At 37.9% G+C, this 13526-nt stretch overlaps 1 protein-coding gene across 5 annotated transcripts in view; it reads left to right on the top strand.

Annotated features, from left to right (window-relative positions):
• PCSK5 (proprotein convertase subtilisin/kexin type 5) overlaps positions 1 to 13526 on the top strand; it is a 436446-nt gene that overhangs the window by 214845 nt on the left and 208075 nt on the right. For all 5 annotated transcript variants that reach the window (XR_011431390.1, XM_005604948.4, XM_014735411.3 and 2 more), the window contains exon 10: positions 1958 to 2061. Coding sequence is in view for 4 of the 5 variants with exons in the window: in XM_005604948.4 (XP_005605005.1) it covers positions 1958 to 2061 (104 nt within the window). In the remaining variant the exon portion in view is untranslated. The remainder of the gene's footprint in view (positions 1 to 1957; positions 2062 to 13526) is intronic.

Raw genomic sequence — 13526 nt, 5'->3', positions numbered from 1 at the left:
GCTTTAGAGTTTCGTGCCTTCTCAGAAATTGGTTCCTAACGAGTGTTGTGTCAAAACAAAAATAATTCTGTTTTCATGTTTTTCAAATTTTGCTTGGGTTTTAATTCCCTTAGTATAAGTTCTTTTGTGAATGCAATCTTACGAAATAGTTTACATCCTATCTTGCCCCCTCTGAGAACTTTGAAAATGGCACTAATCTCTCTCCTCTTATTTTTAATCTGAGGGCATAACAACAAGGAATCAGAACTCGATAGTACTTTTCTCCCCATCTCCTTCAATTTCAAGCTGCCGAATACTTGGTGGGGCTCGTAATTTCGTAAAAGGTTGTACTGCCTACCACTTCTTAATGGTTTATTGTGCACCGGGAACTAGGTTAAGTACCTGGCGTTACTTTGATTCATTTGGTACATGGAAGTAAAGTAGATGTTAGCCTCCACATTCTAAGTGGGGAAACTGAGACTTTGAGAAGTCACTTTCACATGGGGAGAAAATGAAGAAGCCAGATGCTGACCACTGGGCCCCTCTCGTTAGCAGGCTACCCTCAAAAACATGTATGTGGCGGGTTTGATGGGAACATGTAGTGTAACGTAAAGCACTGGGCAGCTCCATCACTGAAAATTAGCTACAATTCAGATACCAGGTTCTCCCTCTACCTGGGAGATGCCAGTGTCCATACGTGTGCATACGAGGGGACACAGGGACTAACACATGCCCCTGTCACACCTCAAGGAAGGTAGCAAGTCCTTTTCTCTCCTCCCTGAAATGTTCTGACCCATCTTTTGTAATTATCCTTCTAAAATGAATGTGGCAGCAGAGAAACAAAGAAAATAACTACACAAGCTATATGATAATTGCCATATTTCCTAGTTAAGTAAAAGATTGTCACACCTCACATTCAAGACTGAGTTGAATAAGTATCCTGGTTAGAATTTTCTGCCCTGAGTCAAAGGCCTTCCAGTATAGGGCCAGCCCCAGTGGCCTAGTGGTTAAGTTCGACGCACTCTGCCTCAGTGGCCTGGGTTCGGTTCCCAGGCACAGACCTACACCACTCATCTCTCAGTGGCCATGGTGTGGTGGCGGCTCACATGCAAAGTAGAGGAAGATTGGCAATAGATATTAGCTCAGGGTGAATCTTCCTCAGCACACACACACACAAAAGAAACCCTTCTAGTATATACCTATTCTTTGAAAGAGAACAAAAGTCTGTATATATACTTGGATTTGTTTTCTGTTTGCTTATGATTAGTATTGCAGTTTCCAATGGAAGTATCTTGTGTTCAGTAGTTTCTTTGTGCTCTTCAGTGCTAACACCCACAAGGAATAGGTATCCAGTAATTTAATATGATAACTACTTACTGCAAGTTAAGAAAACTCCCATAGCTGCCTATACCTTGGAGCCCATCTTTAGGCTCTCCGCCATGTTCTCTTCCTAAAATGGGGAAGATGGGGATCCAGCTTCAGTTGAGACTTTTTCCATATCCTAAACCTACATGCAGAATGCTAAACATTGCTAAGTGCTCTGTTAAATTACAAATCTCTTGCCTGGCTCTACAACTGAACAAGGAATGTTCCAGAGGCCTTCAGTGTTGACTTTAGCTTATTGTAATTTTCCAACAGTGATGCAAGCTTTTACGCAAAGGTCAATAGGGCCAGAATTGGGAGCCATTTTGTTGAGGAAACTGGAAATCCTCACCCTTTTAAAAACTAAGTTACGCTGACTAATATCACGTGATTTCTCAAATTTAAGGTCACATTTTCTGCCTCCCTCAGACTAATGTCACTTCTCCATGCTGAGAACGAGAGCGGCATTTGGCATTTGTTTATCCCAAACCCAAATAGCTGACCCTATGTTTTTAGTACTTTGCCATTTTGCTTTCGCTTTTTTAATTTGCTTGTGACTCTGCTTGCCCCATCTTTTTTTTTTTGGTACAATGATTCTTACCTTGTCTTTCCCCAGTCCGTTTCTGACCTGGAGAGACGTGCAGCATGTTATTGTCAGGACTTCCCGTGCAGGACATTTGAACGCTAATGACTGGAAAACCAATGCTGCTGGTTTTAAGGGTGAGAACTTCTTTCATATTCTGTCACAGGCAAAATATTTTTATTTTTCCCCCATTTTAAATGGAGAGCAGGAAATAGAACCCCTCAAGAGAAACTTGAGATTTTGTGCTGACACACGAAGAGCTTGATCTTTTAGTAAATAAAAGGCAGAATCTTTTTTTTTTTTTAATTAAAACAATACATATAAGGCAGCTTTCCTTGGCTTCCCACATCATAGGTCAATTTCTTAAAGGGTAACCAAGCTCCAAGAATAGCCGACCTGTGGGCCTCCTCGTTAGTTTACTGTATGCTGTCGTTGATTATCTGAGTGGTATTTGTAACAATGCATTTAAAAATTCCTCACTTTCTATAGTGACTCCTTCCACTTAAATAATTGGGATATCTTTTTCACTTGAGTGTAGCACTGTTGGTTGCTAGGCCACGCTTTCTATACATTTTAGTTTTGTGGTTGTTTTTTTCTTAACTTCCACAAACAGAAAAACAGGCATGATTCTACATTACTTTATACAAACTAAATGTTCTTATGAAGCTTTATAATGTGCAGTCTTTATGCCATTGTGCACAGTATATAGTCATTGCTGAGTCTGTTTCTCTTGGCTGAGAGAGATTCTGGTTCCCTCAGACTGTCTTACGGTAGCCATTTTGTTTGTTGCCATCCATAATGTATGTTATAATAAAAAGAAAAGAATTATATCAAGCAGATGTCCTAAAGTTTAGTATATTTACTCAGGTTTCAGATGTCTATTAATTTAAGTTACAACTAAGATTACTTTTTTGTCATATCTGCAGACTTAAATTTACTCCCAAATAATCTTGGTATCGTTATATATCCCTATGGATGAAAACCAGTATCCCATAGCCTAGGGAATATCAACTTAAAAATTGAGGTTCTGGTCCTCAGATCATTGGTAACATGCTGAATGATCCTAGGCAAGTCATTCAATTTTTCTGGGCCCTAACTTCCCCAACTTAAACATTTTAGAAGATGAATAATATTATCCACATAGAATATCTTACATATGATTTTAATATATCCTTAGTAAATTATATCCAATGTATGTAAATATTCAGATGGGAAATGTAAAATATAATATAAAAAATTATTTGCAAATAGCTTATTATAGTCTCATGCTTAGCCAAAAGCTGTAAATATACTCTGTAACCAGCGCTGTATAAAATAGTTCTTTGATTAACATCTTCACTAAAGACTTGATTCCATTTTTAGCAAAAGAATAATATCCCTCTGCTTTTGAGTATTATCACACGCCTTTCTATGCAGGTAAACTATGTAATGCGGCAGCGTTCAGTAAGCTTTTAATCTAAAGGGTTGTAAATACCTGTTGGGATCACATTTTCTGAAGCCCAGATCCAGACATTTGGTCCCAAAATAGCAACTGTTATGTGTGACATCAAAAATACTTGAAATTTCAGTTGTTCTAGAAAATCCAGGAGATAATTTGCCATATGTATGTTTCATTTTGATTAGTTTCCACATGCTCCCAGCTCCTCCTATACAAACCCATGAGGCTTTGGGGTTTGGGGTGGAGGGAAGAAGGGAACAAAACATAACCTTGGCCGCTTCGATGCTGCAGTGAACTTCTTAGTAGAATGTTCACAGACTAAGTACATTGACCTCCATGAAGCTGAGGAATCCACTTTAACCCAAATAAAAGTCTTAGTTTTACTTATTCCTTTTTGGCAGCTTAAAAAGAGCAAATGGTTCTAATAAAAAATGCAACTCTTTTGAAAACCTCTGTTGGTTTTGGAGAGGGAGAAACAGAAGATTTAGACTAAATCACCAGATCCAAACCTGAGTCCAAAGGGGACTGTGCACTGCTTCTGGCAAGCAGGAAAGAGCGTTTTACTATTGCACGTGGCAATATTTAGTATAATATTTCACTCTTCTCTTAGATTGCTGCCAAGAGTAACAATTAAAGTTCACTTTTTCATAGATGAATTACCCTGAACGGTCTGGACTCCCCGTGGAATTGTTTTGTAATTTTGTTGATGGCAAGCCCCATATTTCATCTAAACATGATCATAATAAGAAGAATTTTTTAAGAAAGAGTTTTCTTCCCTACTCTAAGCATTACCATCCCCTCCCCAGCGTCCCACAAATAAAAGTGATTAAGGCAGAGGCGAGCAGGAGGAGCGACGTGCTCGGGGGAAGGAGAGAAAGCAGGTCACTGGGACTGGAGAAAGATGGGCTGACTTTTTATTAAATAAGAACTGAACGAACGAAAAATAGCTAATGTTTGGAAGAGGTTCATGCAATGAGAGCTCAGCGAGAGCTCGTATTTTAAATTAGGTCAGCCAGCTTTTGCAGGCCTTGCTTAGCGGGAACACATGGCCAAACGTTTCTCCTTAGACAGGAGAAAACGGAAGTTGCCTGCAAACAGAAGCATGTAGCTCTGGGTGCTCTCTCTTCCCAGGCACCTTGGTCCTAATGCTGAGTGAGATGGATGCATGAAACGAATCTGAAAACACCTGTACTTTCCTGGGCTTGCTTTTGTGCCCTGATGTTGAGCAATGTGACTTGTTTGAAGAGTGGTTTTTAAAAAAACAAAAAATGAGACTAATTTCACAGATTGCTTAGTACGTACTCTTCTGCGGTGGGGATGTCAGTATCAGTGTCAGAATTTCCTTCCCATCAGGGAAAGCAGAAGCAGCTCGGAGTAGCAACCCATTTGATTTTGAGATCTCCCCATCAATAGACTCAAGAATCTTAGTTATCACTGATAACTTCAGAGAAGACAGCACCTTAAAGAACAGTCTGTCACCAAACCCTGCCAAGTCCATTTCACACAACATTCTTACGTTTCTCCAGACATACCTATATATAGTACATCCTAGGCATAGCAGAGAGCCAGATAAGGTATAAACTAGACTGGGGTGCGCCTGTCTCCAAGGCAGACTTGACCACTCTTACCCACGTGTGTTGTGGACTGGAAAATGGAAGAGATTCTCTCCAGAAGCAGTTGCTGGCTTCTTGTTGACTGGCATGGACAGGCTCTCATTCAGGCAAGGAGGCTGGCCTGGAAAAACTAAAGAATGTGGCTCTCTACTGACTCATCTCTATGTTTCTCTGAGAGTAGGATTACCCAGGAGTTGCATGCTAATGAGCTGGGTGCAGAGAACTTTCTTCTTTCCCTGCTCTCCTTATAGTGGAACTCTATAAACCATCTTGTAGTGTGATCAGCTCACAGTGAAGGGGGCCCCAAAGCTAATAGTTCCTTAATTTTTATGCTAATAGTACCTTAATTTTTAACAACTCTGAACTAAGATTATTCTGTCCGGCTGCTTCTTAAATAATAATAATAATAGTCTCTTATAGTATACTAAAAATGTCTTTTGCAGAAGGTTCATTTTTCAAAATAAACGTAGTCCAATGAATACATACCTATGCAAACTAACTAGACGTTATTTTGGTTGTCCTTTGTGTAAATAATCCTAGCTAAATTTTAGATGACACGTTTTGACTTTAAACTGCAAGAGATGGTTTCTTTAAAAATAAATAGAATAAATATCACGCATCTATCAAAGAATCTACTTAAGTTTATGCATGAGAATCGGAAAGTATTTGTATGAGACCAGACAAACAGATGTAGTATTTGCCTCTAGAGAACTGAAATCCAAATTCCAATATTTTGCTGCTGACCAACATTTGCAATGCTTGGAGATGACTTTGGCGTTAAATTATTTGGGTTGTTAGTGTTATTTCCTTCTCCTTTGATCCCTGCCCTTACCTCTTATGAAGTCTTTTCTATTTTTTCCTTTTCTCATCTTTTTAATACTCCCTCATGCTCCTAGAAATGTACAAGTCAGCTGTAGAACTGAGGGTTTTTGCCATCTGGGTGGTTTTATTCACAGAATTTAATTTATGCGGTCTCTTCATTTGTTTATTCACAAATATTTCCTGAGCACCTTCAGCATGCCAGCCCAATAGATGTTGAAGGGCACCCAAAAAGTGGAAGTGGAAGGAAATGTCAGGGACCCCATGGTCTTGCCTCGTTGGATCTGGCTGTGGTATGATTTACGTACAAAACAGAAATTTACACTGCCCTTTTTTTCCCTTCAGTCAAGCGTAAACCATCTGCTAGGTCACGTTTATAAAAGTGTTGATGATATTGCTCTCATCATCTAAAATGCAGCCTACCCTCAGCAGCAGAAGGCATCTAGGGAGAGACTATCTGTTGTGGTGTGCGATGTGTATTTTGAGCAGCTCTGTGTGTGCATATAGGATATGTGGACCACAGAGCCATGCTCAGGACTGTAATTCTGCATTCTTCTAGAATTGATGGCTCAGATCATTTCAGGAAGAAATTAGCTCTTTATCATCCCCTCCCATCTCCTGCTTTAATCTGAGGAACGTGCAGATCCACCCCCTCTCTCCCCAGTCACCTGGGCTGTGCCTGCTGCTTCTTTCCCTCCAGCCCTTCTCTCTGGTTTGTGGATGCAGCTACAAGTATAATTGAATGCATGCAACATCAGTGCTTCAGTTTTTTTCAAAGTGTCTGTATTTGGATGATATGACTGTCTACAGTTAAACTCTCTTAAATCTAGGAACAGGAATAGACATCAGATAATAAATTAGGACCTTCTGTCATCTTTACTAGGCGAAAGAATGAAAAAAATGTCATTGAAAATCAAAAATGACAACTAAGTGAGCGAGGTTACCACGCCTTCCATTTCACTGCCCTCCCAGACTATGTAAGTCTCTTTTTTTCTATCAGCATGTTGCTGAAACCTCCCCATCCCCACTGACTCTTTCTTTGACCACAACTAAACTACTAGATTTTTTTTTTTTTTAATTTCTAACTGATTTCCCACCATGGGGAAAACAATTGACAGTCTAACATGACTTCTTAGTCTCCAAGGCCTTAACTTTTAATAACCTTTATTACTTTTAATTGCCATCATTTTATTTCCACTGGTAGGGCTGGTAATTTTAAGATGTTCCAATATATTTTTAATACCTACCTGTCTTGCTTTCAGTTTGTAACACTTATTAAAAGAATTAGAAGTGCTGAAACCATGAAGCATGCCATGTGTTGAATTGAAACTAAAGGTTTTGAAATGTGCTTTTATTTGAGTGTGTAAAGTGATATCTGATGTGTTACCATTTCAAAGGGTAAAACTATATTTTATTATTTCACTGTACAAATAATATTTCATCTCTGCCACCTAGCATGCTGATGTGATGTTGGTAGCTATGTAAAAGCTACATAATGCGCCTTAATTGGTAACCTGCACATCATGTGTTTGAAGAGAGGTCAAAGTGAAATGTTATTCATTGGCCAGTGTCAGAGATGATGTTAGAATCAGATGCTTGACTCCAGTCCCGATCCTATTCGCAGAAATAAGGCATTTAGTTCTTCTCTTAAAATGCAAAGACAGTGGGAGGTAAATAGATTTGATTCTACCTAATAAAATTTGCTCACTGGAAATGCTACCTGATTTTTCTTTCAAGACTCTATGTTTTATGCCATTGTACTCTATGAACTCATTTTCATTTAATATGTATTAAAACCTTTCATTGTTGTATTTATTGGCCATTGGACATATGAGCTTATCTTCTTGCTCATTCACAAAAAAAGATGTGAATCATACATAATTTAGGGATTTTTACCTTTATTCTTTTGTCTGGTGGATAATTTACCTAAATATCTACACGGGAATGATAATATAGAAGCCCTGACAGCAAACTGCTTGATCATTTCTTAATCTCGAGTCTTGTATCCAAAATGTGCACTTGTCCCATCAGAGTGTTCCACTCATGTCTACTAAGTATGTGAGGTTAAAAAATATTTTCTATAAATGAAAAAGTTTTCTCCACGCTGGTCTTTCACTGAATGGTAGCGTTAAGTTTGTTCAACTTAGACGGCGTTTTGTTTTTTCACCCCTAAGTACGTAAGTTTTAAATGCCTGTGGTTTCACACTTAAAATTAATCTTCAAAATAGAATTAAAGTGATAGTTGCACTATATGACTATTATCTCTATACCAGATATGATTAGTTAACGAAGGGAATTACATTTGGTAGTTTTGTGGTTTTGCCACAACCTTAAGGATTTTTAAATCCTAGCAGAGAGTCTGTTGTTGATACTTTCATTGGCCTTTGAGGAAGCCAATTAAAGTTTTCCTATCTTGGTTTTCTGGAATATGGGCAACTAATACCAAACATAATGAGAAGGCTGAGCTGAATGAAAAGTGCTTTGAAAATGGAAAATAACAGACATAAAAAGAGTCAAAAAAAAAAGAGTCTTAAAAGTATTTTTCCATACATCATAGCTTCCTACTCCCTGAAATGAGCATCAAGGTATGGAACTATGTTGTGAATTAGAATGCTGTTTTGGGGTTGAAATTAATTGAATTAATTACCTTGAGTGGGTGGGAGAAGGTGTATTAAGGACTTTGTAATGAAATTATCACCAATATGTCTTCATACTTTTTATCCCATAATTGCGTATCAATGACTACCCTATAATCGTTTATCAAACACAACTATACTTAAATTCTGTTTTGCAAATTAATTTTAATACTTAAATGCCACCTTGACTTCAACCTACTAAATCTTAAAAGTTGTAATTAATTGCTTCAACATAGGAACTAATGGTAGAAATGTGAACTAATAGAGCTATCAGTGTCCTATTGACTCTTTAGTCATTAATAGACAGTATAAAAGCTGTAAGCATAAAATATGATTTTTTAATGATGTACAAAAGCTTGTACACTCGAGAGAGTTGATATCTCTTTTTGTGTAATCAACTGATGAAACTCAATTTCACTAGTCCTAATTAGGGTGGTCTTCCTCAGGTATTTTTAAAACTCTTCGTTCAGCACATGAGTTTGGCTATCCTTAATGGTAACAAGTCTTCATATTTTGTGTTTACACTTGATATTTTAGGCAAAGATGAAAATCATCAAGCCCTAAACCTGGTAATTACCAAGGGTGATCAACCAAGACCAGTGCAGTTTTCAGGCCAAAAGTACGTTATAAAACGACATGGACTTCTTTGCATCACTAATAATTGAATTCTGAATCCAGTTCCAAAATAAGATACCCCAAAGGGATTTAAGCCAAGACAGTCTTATCAGAATACACATACCCACACATACAGACACATTCTCTCACAGAGGCTTTCAAAATTCACCAATAATTTTCTTATTTGAGGTTTCGTGTTTATTTAAAAGGAAAAACTCACTCAGCGTGGTAGTTCAGAGCATGGGCTCCAAAGTCAAACAACCTGGGATTGCATCCCAGCTTTGTAAACAAATAAATGATGTATCTGGTAATCTACATCCCTTCTTAATCAACTTTATTGGAGTAAGGTTACAGATAATAAAAAGCACCATTTTAAGCGTACAGATGTATACATCCATGTAACCATCGCCACAATCAAGTTATAGAATATTTCTATCACCCCAAAAAGTTCTTTTGTGCTCCTTTCTCATCCCTTACCTGACCCCCCACCCTATGCAACCAGATGTGCTTTCTGTCACTGTAGATTCAATTGTCTTTTGTAGACTTTTATATAAATAGAATTCTTTGAAACTGACTTCTTTCTCTCCATATAATATTTTTGAGGTTCATCCATGTCGTTAATATATGAGGAATTCATTCCTTTTTATTGCTAAGTAGTATTCCACTGTGGGAATAGACCACAATTAGTATACTCATTCACTTTTTCATGGATGGTTTTATTGTTTCCAGTTGTGAGTAAAGCTGGTATGAATATTCATGTACAAGTCTGTGTGTGGACAAATTATAATGTTCTAAACGTTAGACAGTCAGAAAAGGCCTCTCTAATTTAAACAGGAATCCTGAGGAATAAGGAAATGACCCAGATGGCTAACCAGATGTAGAACATTTCAGGCAAGGCATACAGCATATAGAGAGACTTTGTCAAGGACAAACTAGGAGGCCATCGTATCTAGAGTGTGTGGCAAAGGGAAGAATGAGGAAAACAGTATCATATGCAGAATTGAGCATAGTCCTTCATTCATAGTGTGTACTCAGGTAAAATTGTCATCTACATGTCATGTGTCATTCTCATACAACATTTAATGTCAAATGAATAAGTTAATATTCTGTTGAGATTTTTGTGTGATAAAAATTAAGCATATATATGTATAGATGCCTAGAGCTGTGGCATTAAAATGCTGTGTGTAGCTTAGAAATGAAACTAGTTCCACTATCACTTTCAAATCCTAGACTCACTACTTGATATTCGCATATTTCTTGTAATCTTTGTAGTCTGTTTAATCTGGGTTATTGTTTTCATTTATCAATGATTTTAGTTGATGATTCTGGATAAAGCATTAACTTCTTTGTGTTCTATTTTTCTATAAGATTAATTGGATTTCAATAAACAACTAATGGGCTCAAAAGTATTGAAAAGAACATAATCTGCTGATCATCAATAAATTATATTAATATCACATACATTACCTAGATCAGAAGGATAAATAAATATAATGAGAGAGTGGATGATGTTTGAGAACTTTAGAATTACTATTGGGAACGGAAGCTTGTCTGAAATAGTTTCTAGAGTAGTTAGTTGGTTTAAACAGATGCATTATTTTGTTGATTTGCATTTCCTGGAGGATTGGGGATTAAAACTGGATGAGACAGCTGTGATGAAACCAAGGGTCAGGCTAAGAGAGAAGAGAGAGGGCCAAGTGGGCAAAAAGGGCAGGTATGATGCGATGAGGAAAGTCACTTAAAAGAAACTGACAGTAAAGCTACTTGAGTCCTAGAGTTAGGAGTTCTCATTTGATTTAAAAAACATTTTGAAGCCACTGCAGTGATTTGAGAAAATGAGTTGGATAATAGTAATGACTTTCATGCAGGTTGATTGTAGTTGCTGGTCTGATGTCAGAAAGAGTTTTATTTCTTAGGCTGATGGTGTAAATCCATTGGTCCTATGATATGTCCTACAAAATGACATGGATATAAGAAACTGACTTGCTAAAATGGATGAAAATTCTCTTGCGGTGATCATTTCATTTCATCTTCATATGCAATTGTATATTCCTGACCTTAAGGACTGTGACATTCAGCAAAAATTTTTATCATCTCTCGGCCTCCTTCTAAATGAGGAGAGTGATAGAGTTGCAATATAGAATCATCTTTGCTAAATTCTTTTTTTAAAAAAGAAATGCTTTTTGAAATGGCTCTTTAATAAACTCAGGGCACAGGGCCTGGTGACAAGATTGCTTCTTGAGAAATGTCAGGCCAGAAATGATACTTGGAGAAGGCTTCCTAAATTTCCTTTGAAAAGTCTTTTTGCCGCTTATTATTATTCACCGTGACCTTCAGAAAGCCACTTCACTTTGAATATTTGAATTTTTTTCACACACAGTTGTAATCTTTTTATTTGCCATGTGACTTTCTAGAGATTTGTAGAAAGCAAGTAACATAATTCTGGTCCACCTCTTGAATTGCTGTTAACACTGTTACAGGTAGACAGACAGAAGCATTTATAGCTTATAAATGACTTTTTCTCTTTCATAAGTTTTACACTAATATTCTTTTTCTTGGCCATGAAGCAAACTTAAGAATCATCTATGGTCCTAAGAAGCTGCACTGCTTTTTCTGAACCCACCAGAGGCTACAGGGTCTATGCTTTCTTAGTATAGTATACTATGTGGGATGGTTTTGTCTGGAAATCGTTTGCTTCTTTTACCCTCAGAAGTATCTACGTAGCCACGGCAGAAGATATGTGTCCAGCTTTGTTCCAGAGTTCAATATTGTACATCTTAGAAGCCTAAGACTCCTGCTGAATGCCAGCCGCATATGACTAAAGAATCAGAGGAGATAGCTAGAAATGCAAGAAATGTCCATAATTGTGTGATAGGGCTGCCATAGTTGGTTGCACAGGTTATTAACTGCACAAGGGAGCCAAACAGAGGGGTTGAGTAGAGACTGAAATCCAGCCTTTGATCCATTCACCAAGCCATGTGCCCCAGGGTGGGATGATGTCCACCTTAAAGAAAGAGGTACCTTTCTCTAATCCACGCGGGTCCCCAATGGGCAGCCCAGTTGCATGGAATTCTGTTGTAATTTCTCCCACAATTGTCAAAGCCACAGGTATCTTAAAAGATACCTATACAGAGATGGTTTTATTCATTTTAAACTTCACCTATTGCTTCAACCTTAACGTTCACAGAACCTTCCTTAGCAAAGTAGCTCTGTGTTACTAGAGTCAAGTAGAGCTTTTCAATATCTGTGACTATTTCCTTGTTATCTTTATCACCAGCTCTCTGGACAAATTTCAAAGTAAAATCTTAGAATTTTAAGTGAGTGTGAGTGCTAAGCACAAATCTATTTTTCTTTTCATATTCTTTCTACATTCTCCCCTTTTGTGTGACCAAAAATGATTGAAGCTTCACAAATTCAAATGTATAACTATTTCATTTGGGGCCAATAGGAGAAGATTCATATTTGGGGTGAAGTATTGGCATGTGCAGGATATAGGAGCACAGAAATAAGGCAGTGGGGAAAGGCCTTATTTGAAGCTTCCCTGATGATCCTCAGGCTATCTTGTGAAGGTACACCCAACAGGCCATCTTTTCTAGCAAAGAATAGAGCTTTAAATGTGAAAGGGAAAAGTGGGATTGAGGTACATAGGAGAAACTCTGTCACTGAGATTAGTACACATGTATCAGTTTGGACTCTGACATCCATATTCCTAGCACAGACGGCAGCACCAGTTCTCTGTCCCCGCTCAGGAACAGAGGGCTCTAAGTTGCTATGACCACACTGAGACCATGGTAAACAGGCACTGCTCCAGCTGTGAAAACTGGTTCAAGATCTATAGGATGACCCCAAGGAACAGGAGGCAAAGGGGCCTTATGATTACATCTTTTTTACACTATAATTTTAGTAAAAATGGGTTACCCCATCCTTTTTTCCTATCCAGAGAGATCTTTATATTGGTGTTAGTGTCTACAATGTAAACCAGACCTAAAGATTCAAAAAGAAGCCCTGAAAATTAATCCTGCCCTAGTTCTATGCATAACTTCCTAAGGCCAGGGCACCCAGCAAAGTACAGTTACGCGCCAGGCGATCACTTTGCAGAATCCATCTGGATGCATCTTCTGTGAAATAAATAGATCCAGACTTTTTTTTTCCCTTAGAATCTCAATTCAAACTCTTTGCACATGTTCACATCTTGCTGGCCTTAGGCATTTCAGAGCAATTAAACTTCTATCACACATCCTAATAATGATTTCAACAGGCTTCATTTCATGGTGTTATACCAGAAGACGCAGTACACCCTGAAGTTTCCAGAGTCATCTTTGAAAGGGCCAAAAAGAAGGGTATTGTGATCACTGCTGGATATTACAAATGGGAAGTTGCTCTTTGCCACTCAATGCCATTCTTCCATCTGTGCGTGCCTGGTTAGCTCTAATAAAAAAATGGCCAGGCATGAATATAAAATAAAGTACCTTTGCCATATT

The sequence above is a fragment of the Equus caballus genome, chromosome 23 (assembly GCF_041296265.1).
Source record: "Equus caballus isolate H_3958 breed thoroughbred chromosome 23, TB-T2T, whole genome shotgun sequence".
Classification (NCBI taxonomy): Eukaryota; Metazoa; Chordata; class Mammalia; order Perissodactyla; family Equidae; genus Equus; species Equus caballus.
Note: the sequence above shows the minus strand (reverse complement) of the source record. Positions and strands in the feature narration are given on the sequence as shown.